This window comes from Protopterus annectens, chromosome 2.part1 (assembly GCF_019279795.1).
Source record: "Protopterus annectens isolate FY-2018-M chromosome 2.part1, PAN1.0, whole genome shotgun sequence".
NCBI lineage: Eukaryota > Metazoa > Chordata > Ceratodontiformes > Protopteridae > Protopterus > Protopterus annectens.
This window is the reverse complement of record NC_056729.1, coordinates 1,676,807,849-1,676,818,035: the sequence shown is the minus strand read 5'-3', so window position 1 is coordinate 1,676,818,035 and position 10,187 is coordinate 1,676,807,849. Positions and strand designations below refer to the sequence as shown.

At 41.5% G+C, this 10,187-nt stretch overlaps 1 protein-coding gene across 6 annotated transcripts in view; it reads left to right on the top strand.

The window, feature by feature from the left end:
• Window positions 1–10,187, top strand: part of RERE (arginine-glutamic acid dipeptide repeats) — a 3,515,893-nt gene that overhangs the window by 1,454,738 nt on the left and 2,050,968 nt on the right. For all 6 annotated transcript variants that reach the window (XM_044063104.1, XM_044063103.1, XM_044063106.1 and 3 more), the window contains exon 5: window positions 2,209–2,314. In XM_044063104.1, the coding sequence (XP_043919039.1) occupies window positions 2,209–2,314 (106 nt within the window). The remainder of the gene's footprint in view (window positions 1–2,208; window positions 2,315–10,187) is intronic.

Sequence of the window (10,187 nt, the reverse complement as noted above, 5' to 3'; positions counted from 1 at the left end):
ACCCTGAGTGACACTAAAGGCATGTTTATGTGTAATAACTGTGTTGTTTGTCCTTTTATTTTCACAGGGTTGCATTACTGCTTTCAACACTGTGACATTAAGGTCAAATTCAATAATCATTTTAACTGCCGTTCATCTTTTATAGTCTATGCTGCAATTTGTGAGTCTTGTCAGTCATTCTATGTAGGGAAAACTATTAGGAAACTTTCAGACAGGGTAAAAGAGCATTTAGCAGCCATCAGGGCACAAGACAACAACAATGCTTTAGGCAGACACAGTGCAATTTGTGTTTCATTTACTAAATTCAAGTTTTTTATTCTTGAACAAGTGGACCAGTTCTTTGGGGACTGTGAAACACTGCTTGAACTGAAAGAACTAAGGTGGCAGTTGTTATTAAATGCTGAAATGGCCCCAGGGCTGAATGAAAACTTAAATGTTAAATGTGCTTTGAAGTGGTTTGGCTAGCAGCCCAGCCACACCTTTCCTGTCCTAGTAGTTTTATTGTGTACTAGTAACTTGAGATTCACTGTTATTGGTCCTAAACTCAACAGCATTGTTTACATTAACCTTGAAGATTTTTTGTAGTGGTGTGCAAAGTATTTAAACACTGTTTCTCTTTTTGAAGATTATTATAAGCTCTGAAGAAGTTCGATGTAACAATAAACGAAAGCGCTAAGCAACAGTTTCGGCTTGGTGTGGTTTCTTCACATTTTTGTTTTGAGTTACAGAAGTTTTTGATTTGTATCTGAGATTTTCTTCTATAGTTTAGTCGGTTGTTGTTTCATATATATATTATATATGTGTGTGTATATATATATATATATATATATATATATATATTATATGTGTGTGTATATATATATATATATTATATGTGTGGGTGTATATATATTGTATGTATGTGTATATATATATATTGTATGTATGTGTATATATATATATTGTATGTATGTGTATATATATATATATATATATATATATATATATATATATGTGTGTGTGTATATATATATGATATATGTATGTGTATGTATATATATATATATATATATATATATATATATGTGTGTGTGTGTGTATATATATATATATATATATATATACACACACACACACACATATATATATATATATAAGTTTTTTGTGTGTATGTGTGTGAATATATAGATAGATATATGTACATACTCACCAACTGTAAGATTTCCATATGTCTGAGAAAAGGGAGTATTCTGAGAAATGGCCATCTGAGTCTTTGTATATGTAAGTTCTTTTTTTCGCTCATTCATTCTCAGTATTACAAGGCTTGTTAGAGAGAGTTCTGACATTTCGTATGGTTACTGGTAGCAAGAGTTTGCCAGTTTAAGACAACAGAGGGGTGATAGTTGCAGGGTATCCCTAATGTAAAAGATGTCAGTTTTGAGTGTCTTGACTATTTTGTGCTGTGGGGATGTACCCTTGATCCCACTGGAAAGATGCCAATTTTTGAAGCGTGATATTTTAGCCTTTAATGTAGTCATCATTCTTGGTGAAGATGGAATTTGTATTTATTTTACGTTGTGTTACTTGGAAAGTCTGACTGGACACATCCTTTTTCAGTGGAGGCCTGGGGAGAAAAGCTCCAATTAACAGAACTAAATAAGGAAAAATACAGTTAAATGCAGATTATAAAGTTTAAGTATTGAGGATGCCAGGTGCATTCAGTTTAAGATGGATAAACATTATACAAAATTATACTCAATTAAGGTAACATTACACTGCCTCTTTGAAGACATATGTGCAGAGAACTCAAGTGTGTGTGTCTGTTCACCTGCCCTTCACTGGGTGGAGTGCGTAAAATCATTCATCCCCCCCCTGGGCAGGTTGTAATCATATTTGGGGTGGTGGTAAGAACTTAAGGACCCTAACTGCTTGCATATATTTTTGGTTTGTTGAGCTTCTTTTATAGTTCTAATTGTTGTGGTCCATTGCGTTTCATCATCCTACTAAGAATTTAACCCTTGGTATCATTTCATTTTAGTCTCTGTCTAGGTTAATAGTTTGATGCATATGCTGGTATATGTTTTGGCAGAGGATGTGCATGACCATTTCATGTTTAGCTGTCTTAATTGTGTTGCAGTTTAAGCATTAGCAACATTTAAAATGTTTGCTTTTGACCGTTTTTATAACCTGTTCTAATTTTTTCCCTGTTATGATACTTTATAATTGCAGAGTAAACGGGACCATCTCTTAATGAGTGTAAAGTGGTACTATCGTCAGTCCGAAGTACCAGATTCTGTCTATCAGCATTTGGTTCAAGATCGGCATAATGAAAATGGTAAGGCGCTTTCTGTATTCTTGGTCTGAGCTCATATTCATTATTGCTTTGTGGGTAAAAACTATTTGATATATAAATATATATATACATATACACACACGCGCACACACAGACGCACACAATGTGTTAAGTAGGCTGTGGAAAGTTATGTTACAGAAGTTAATTGTGTGTAATAGAGTCTAATGGCAAATGAGGGTTATTTTTCCTCTTTCAGTCTGCCACATTTATGTAGTTTTTCTTAGCTTTCATTGTTGATTTCAACCGACTTGATCTGTACCTCATCTGTATTCCTATATTTCTTCTTTTCTTTTTGATTTCCTACTTGTGTCAGTTTGTTATGCATCTAAGGTGCTAATGTGTGGTGGGAGCAGTGATTTTTCTTAATGAAAAATTAATCACAAAGGTAGCTGCTGTAATACAAGTACAGTGCCACTGGACAGTGTTTTATTAAGATTAAATCAGTCTTGGTTGACCTGATGAAATCACTGTACCACTTTTACCGATTTTGTATTAAAATATGGTTGGTAAGGTCAGCACCTACTCATCTCAGAGGCCATAATGCTGTCGATAAGTATTAGGCAGTCAGTCCACAGACTATTACATGCCTTGCCATCGTCATGATTCCCCTTTTTCCCACTTTCTACAAGGGGTTTGAGGTGTCATGTCAACTATCATAAGCTCTCTCAATTCAGTGCCACTCTCTCACCTTCACTGGTCATGCCTGGCTGTCGCATGTCCTCTGTCTCACAGGCCATCAGTTTCGTTGCTGGATGCCCTCGTTTTCTTTTCCCTTCTTCCTGCCTGCTCCATGTCATCATCACCAGATTGTCTTTTGCTTTTCTGCACATGACCAAACTACTGTAATCTGTTGTCTTTGACCTTCTTTGCATGTGGAGCTGCTTTGACTTCTGCTCTGATATCCTCATTTGTTTGACTGCCCCACGGTGTGCATCCTACCACCATGTCAGACGTTTGATCTTTATCACCTCTAGCTTCCTCAACTGCACTGCCTTTACTGTCCAGGTTTCTGTACCATACTGTAGTACTGGTCACTCCACTGTTTTGTACACCTTATTTTTCAGCTTGTTTGGCATTCTTCTGTAATACACTACCCCTTACACTATGTACCAGTTGGCTGCAGCCCCCTCTAATTCTAGCTTTGACCTCCTTTTTCAGACTTCCCTTCTCAACCACCCCTCCCAGATATTATAAGCTGTTAACCTGCTGTACCATTTCCCTTCTATCTCAGTTCTCATCTTCGGATTCCCCCATTTGCTGCTATTTCAACTCTCTTAATCTTTACTCATTTTCATCCCATGTGCCTTTACTTTTGCATTTCATTTGCCTGTTTGCTGAATTTTTTGCTCACTCTGCCTGTAATTCCACATTGTCTGCATATAGCTGCTTTGTTGATTTGTCCTCTCCTGCCTGCTTGCTAATGTAGTCCGTCACTGGTATGAGCAAGAGTAGGTTCAAACCTGATCCCGAATACACACCCACTCCCACTCCGAACCCTTCTGTGGGACTGAAAGCTGCTCATACATGAGTCATTGGGTCCTTTTACATAGCCTGCACTAATTCTACTAATGTTTATGGGATTTTGAACCACTGTAGGACTTCCCAAATCAGCTTTCTTGGTACCTTATCCTATGATTTCTCCAAGTCTAGGAATGCCTAGTTACTCTTTCCACATCTCTCTGTCCCACTGCAAACACTGGATCAGTTGTGCTGCATCCTGATCTGAATCAGAACTGTTCATCTCCCAACTTACTTTTAACTACTCTTCATATTCGTTTATTAATCATCCTATACAGAACTTTCATGATGTGACAGGAGTTTGGTTCCTCTTTACTGCGGATGACCCCTTTGTTCTTGTACATGGCATTAGTATGCTTACTGTCCAGTTATCAGGGATACGCCTTTCTCTCCATACTACTATGAGTACTCTCGGGGTCCGTTTATCCCTTGTTTCATCCAGCATCTTGATCATATCTGTTGTGACCTCATTTGAGCCAGCTGCTTTCCTGACTGTTTTCTTCAGTGCTGTGTTTACTACTTCTAGGGTGGGCTCATCATTCTTCGTTTGCTATGTTTTGGGCAGTGCAGCTTCTGTGGGGTTTTCTTCATTCAGAAGCTGCTGAAAGTACTCCTTCCATCCTATTTCCTGAGTGATGTTGCACAGGTTACTAGCATCCCTTATGAATTGTGACTGGCGGTCTTTTTTGTCTTTCTGTCTTTGCCTTGCAAACCTAATAGTTTCTTTGTGCCTTTTACAGAGTCCTTTCCTGTAAGTTGGTAGAGTGCCTCTGATCCTTCTTTGCTGTTGCACCTCCTCTTTAGCCTTTGTGTTGGCCAACCAGTGTTCCTTCTTTACCTGGTCTGTCTGTTCTGTCTTCCAATTTTTTCTGCCTGCTGCTTTCTTTTGATGACTCCTGGCTTTTTGCATTCCACCAGCAGATTTCCTTATGTACCTTATTTCTGTACCTCACTCAGCCACGTACCTGTTCTGCAGTTCTTACACATGGTGTTTTGAAGCGCTGCCATTCTTCAGCTCCACTTATGTCCTCTTTTTTCCTGAGATGTTAGTTCCCTGAGTAATCTCTCCAGTCAATTCCAGGTCTTCAGCATAGTCTCAATCTGTAAACAAGCTACAACATCCTGGATGCCCATCTTCCCCCAACCCCTGCCCTAGTACAGCTCTCCCACAGAACTCTATCCGCACTCTGACTAAAAATATCCACAGTCCTACACCCTCTATTTCCACCCATTCTTCCGTCTTTTCTCTCAAACGTGTCTCTACAATCTATATCAAGTCCCTTCTCTCTAAGCTTAAAACTTGTTCTCCGTCAGTTGATAATCTAGCTCCACAATTCCTTAAAATTGCTGCCAACTTTATTGCCTTCCCTATTTCCCATTCAGGAAAACACTGTGCCTAACATCTTGAAAAAAATTCTGTCATTCCCCTCCACAAAGGTGACAGTGCAACTGATCCCTTTAATTTCAGGCCTGTTGCCATCCTGTCTGCCCTGTCAAAAATACTGGAAAAATGCATTCACAAGCAGCTCCTTGATCGCCTCCTCCAAGAAAATCTTCTTGCTCCCTCTCAGCATGGCTTTCGTCCAAAACATAGTACTGCTACTGCTCTTATATCCTTCATAAATACCTCTGCACTAGCCTGTGATGAGTTAGTCTCCTGCATATTTCTTGATCTATTCAAAGCCTTCAATACTGTTTCCCACAAACTGTTTCCAAACTAGTTTCAATTAACCTTTCTAACTCCTCACTATCTTGGATGTCCTTCATGTTTCACTATTGCAGTCATTACATTTGGGTAATCCTGCTGGCAGGTTGTCCTCAACCGGCCTGAATTCCAAAGTCTTGGGTCCTGCGTCGGCTGCTGTCGCCCCCACCCTGACATCAGGTCGTCAGGGGTATAAAAGAAGCGGCTGACTCCATTTTCTTTAGTCTTTCTTGCCGTGTGGTGCCTGAAGCAGAAGCAGTTCGCAAGTGCCAGTCGGCCGACTCATGAGATTTTTGTGTTCGAGTTTCAGATCCGAAGTCCTCAATAAAGCTAAGTACCTCGTTGGGGAAACTTTTTTCTTGCCTCAGACCGATGTCAGTAAAAGTTAATAATTGTATTTCTTGTGGGAAGCAAATACCTCATAAGGATTTCCATTCTTACTGTATTCCATGCCTAGGCCCAGATCACGACGTCACTAGTTGTCGGTTTTGTGCTAGATTTAACAAACGCACTATTAAACGTCTGTTTGGTTTTGCTCGCCATTACTTTGGCCGAAAGTTTAATTATACCATGCTGTCGGAACAACCGACGGAATTCACAAAAAACGCAAAGATAAGGATAAGGACAGGCATCCGAGGCCCAAAACTGACAACGAAGCCTCTTCTAGGCCAGTCGCCGGTTTGCCGGTTCTCAGTGAGGTGCTTTCGCAGCCCCTCACACCCGCTACCTCAGAGCCACAGGCCACGACTGACTCCAACGTGGCGGTACCTAGGCCTCTGGATACTCAAGGTGTTGGGCCTATGGAGAGACTACCCCTCCGGATGGGTCCGAAGCTGCTGAGCAGGCATCGGCTTCTGAGGGTATTTTCAGACCTTCACAACTTACCATTGCAATTACAGCCAAGTCTAAAACTACATTAAAGACAAAGAAGCAAGTACAGCATTCACCTGGACAGCCTCCATGCCAAAAAAGCAGATGCTCAAAATGGCCGAAGACTTAATTACTCTGATCAGGGGTTCCCATCCCCCTCCTGATAAAAGGCCTAGGCAGCATACAAACTATGATTCCTGTGACCAGTTTTCTATATATTCTGATTCCTCTTCAGACCACGGATACTCTCTACCCCCCTATGAGGACTCTGATGCTGAAGAATCAATTCCTTCAGCCTCTCCTCCTGAGGATTACTCTTTTGGGGAAACTTTACATACCATGAGGGAGCATTTCCATTGGGAGGGCCAGGATTACTCAGAATCCAAGAAAAGGCTCAGAGACTTTCTTTTATTGCCTCAGCACAGGCCCCTTGCGATTCCGCCAGTGTTTGATATTGTGGATGATGTGTTCTCTGAATCCATTTAAATCCTGTTTCTTTACCCCCTGCTCCAGTCAAGCCAGACAGGTACTACAGAGTCCCTGACTCTCACAGATTTCTTTATAATAACCCTGTTGCTGACCCAGAAACTATTTCCCAGGGTCCCAAAGGGGTAAAGGCTTCCACAGCTAAAAATCCAGTTCCCTCTGACGGGGATTCTAGAGCATTAGACAGATGGGGGAAGAAAGTTTACACCTCTGCAACTTTAGCAGTGAGGGCTTTAAATTGCCAGTTTCACATGCTTAAATGGCAACAATATTTACTGTCTCAGTTAAAACAGAAAATGAGTACAAGTGCAGAACAACTTGATTATAAGGAAATGCAGTATTTATTGCATGCAGCTGAACAAGTGGGAAAGCATACTTTGCAATGTGGTTTTGATTCATTAGAAGCTTCTTGTAGAGCAGCAGTTGCAGGATCTGTGATTCGAAGGCATGCTTGGTTAAAAGAACAAAGTTTACCAGATCATGTTAAGGCAAAATTATTGGATGCTCCTTTACAGCAAGATATTTTATTTGGTGTTAAGGCAGAAGAGGTATTAAAGAAAGTGGAGGATAAGGCAGAATCTATGCAAACAGTGAAGGATTTCTTACAGGTACAGCCACCTCGATTTAGCAGGAATTGGCCTTCTAAAAATGTGTCCTTTCCAGTGTCAGACATGCCACAACGAGGCAGATACAGACGCCCAAGAGGCAGATCTCATCCCCAAGGCACTTACAGACCACGACAGTGGGGTGCTTCAACCCCAAAAGGAGGTGGGGACAAGTCACAACCTTACAAGAAACAGTCCAAATGACTTCCCCCTTCCAATGCCAAGCTCTTCCCTTTTGGCAGCTCCCTTAGGGGGGAAACTAGCACTTTTTTCACAAAACTGGCATGCAATCACCCAAGACAAATGGGTGCTGAGTATTGTCTCAAGGTTACAGGTTCCACTTTCACACTTTACCAAGGCTAAAAGGAATGCCAGACCTGCCACAAAATCAATGGGCAGAGGCACAAAAGCAAATTACAGCCCTCATGGACATGAGAGCTATTCAAAAAGTGCCACAGCAGGAACAAGGACAAGGATTTTACTCAAGACTCTTCCTGGTCCCCAGAAAGGACAAAGCCTGGAGACCCATACTAGACATTTCTACTCTAAATACTTACCTGGATGTTCCGAAATTCAAAATGTTGACACTACAGCAGCTCCTTCCCATGATGGGCAAGAAAGACTGGCTTTTACTTTGGACCTCAAAGAGGCATACCTGCATGTCCCTGTCAGACAAAATTGCAGAAGATACCTCAGATTTATAGCTGGTTCAATGCACTACCAATTCTCTGCACTGCCCTTTGGCTTATCTACTGCGCCCAGGGTCTTCACAATGTGCCTGGCACCAGTAATTGCATTTTGCAGACAAAAAGGAATTCAAATATATCCATATCTGGACGACTGCCTGATACAAGCAGAGAGCAAGGACATTCTTCTAAAGCATCTGGCGTTTGTAAAAAGGTTGTTAATTTGCCTAGGGTACACAGTAAACGAAAAGAAGTCAAAACTAGTGCCCTCACAAGAGATAATATTCCTGGGTGCCAGCTTAAATACAACGGCCCAGATGGCTTATCTCACGCCAGACAAACAAGGACAACTGACTCAGTATTTTCAATTGATGGCAGCAAAGTCCCAATTCCCTGCAAGAAAAATTCTGTAGGCCTTGGGATTCATGGCATCCTGCATACTACTAATTCCATATGCCAGACTGCATATGAGGAAATTACAATAGTACCTAAAAAGTGTTTGGACTCAACACTCTCACAGCTTGGAAACAGTAATACCACTAATTCCCTGCCTACAACAGGAGTTTCGATGGTGGGCACAGGCTTGTCACCTCAGCAAGGTTCAGCCTTTCACTCTTCCCACAGCCAGGCAGACTTTAACTACAGATGCTTAGGATTACACCTGGGGAGCCCACATGGCAGGAAAATGTATTCAGGGCAAATGGACCACAGACCAAATGCATCTTCACATCAATCAAAAAGAGATGTTGGCTGTACAAAATGCCCTAACAGCTTTCAAGGACCTTCTGTATCCAGGACAATTATTATTAAAGACAGACAGCACCACAGTAATGTGGTACCTGAGCAAGGGGGCACTCATTCTTACTCCCTATGCAGACAAGCCATGACCTTGTGGAACACAGCTCTAACTTATCAAGTTCATCTGCAAGCACAATTCCTGCCAGGAAAGAAAAATACTCTGGCAGACGACTTAAGCAGAAACATCATGGATCCTCATGAGTGGAAATTAAATCCACAAGTCTTCAGCATGATAATGCAAAAATGGGGGTGCCCGGACATAGATCTTTTTGCCTCCCCTCTGAATTGCCAACTACAAAAATTCTGCACAAGGACTTATCACACACAAGCATGGAAAGTGGATGCCCTTTCGTTCACCTGGAAAAGCCTAAACGTTTATGCCTTCCCACCTCTGCCTCTCCTTTCAAAGGTACTTCTAAAAGCCAGACAAGAAAAACCACAAATGATTCTGATTGCTCCAGACTGGCCACGCCAGCATTGGTACCCGGTCTTGAAGAACTTAGCTCAAGGCCCACCTTGGATTTTGCATCAAATTCCACACCTGCTGACTCAACAAAACAATCAGATCCCGCACAGTCAGCTCAAAACCTTAAACCTGGCTGCATGGCAGATTCATTAGCCAAACAGACAACACCTCTCTCTAAAGCTGTCATGGATGTCATTTTGGATTCCAGGAGGCCTAGCACCAGGAAATCTTATTCAGAAAAGTGGAAGAGATTCTGTGGCTGGAACCAGGCTCAAAGCCTTGACCCTCTTGTCTCTAACATTCCTCAGATACTACAATACTTAACTGAGATGCTGGACAAAGGACTATCCTTCTCATCCATTAAGATCCACGCCTCTGCCATCTCGGCTCATTACAACACAGATCCTCCTATTTTCTCTCATCCTTTGCTAAAGCAGTACCTCAGAGGGGCTAAAAACATAAGACCTCCCCGGAGAGCACCAACACCTACTTGGGACCTCAGTTTTGTCTTGGAAAAGCTCACTTTCCCTCCTTTTGAGCCAGCTAATTTAGAAGAATTAAAATATATATCATGGAAAACTGCTCTGCTTCTGGCAATAACCTGAGCACGATGAGTCTCAGAACTACAGGCACTATTGGCAGTGGAGCCTTTCATCATTTTCCACCAAGACAGAGTTTCTTTAAGGACAAACCCTTCTTTTATTCCTAAGGGGCTATCCAG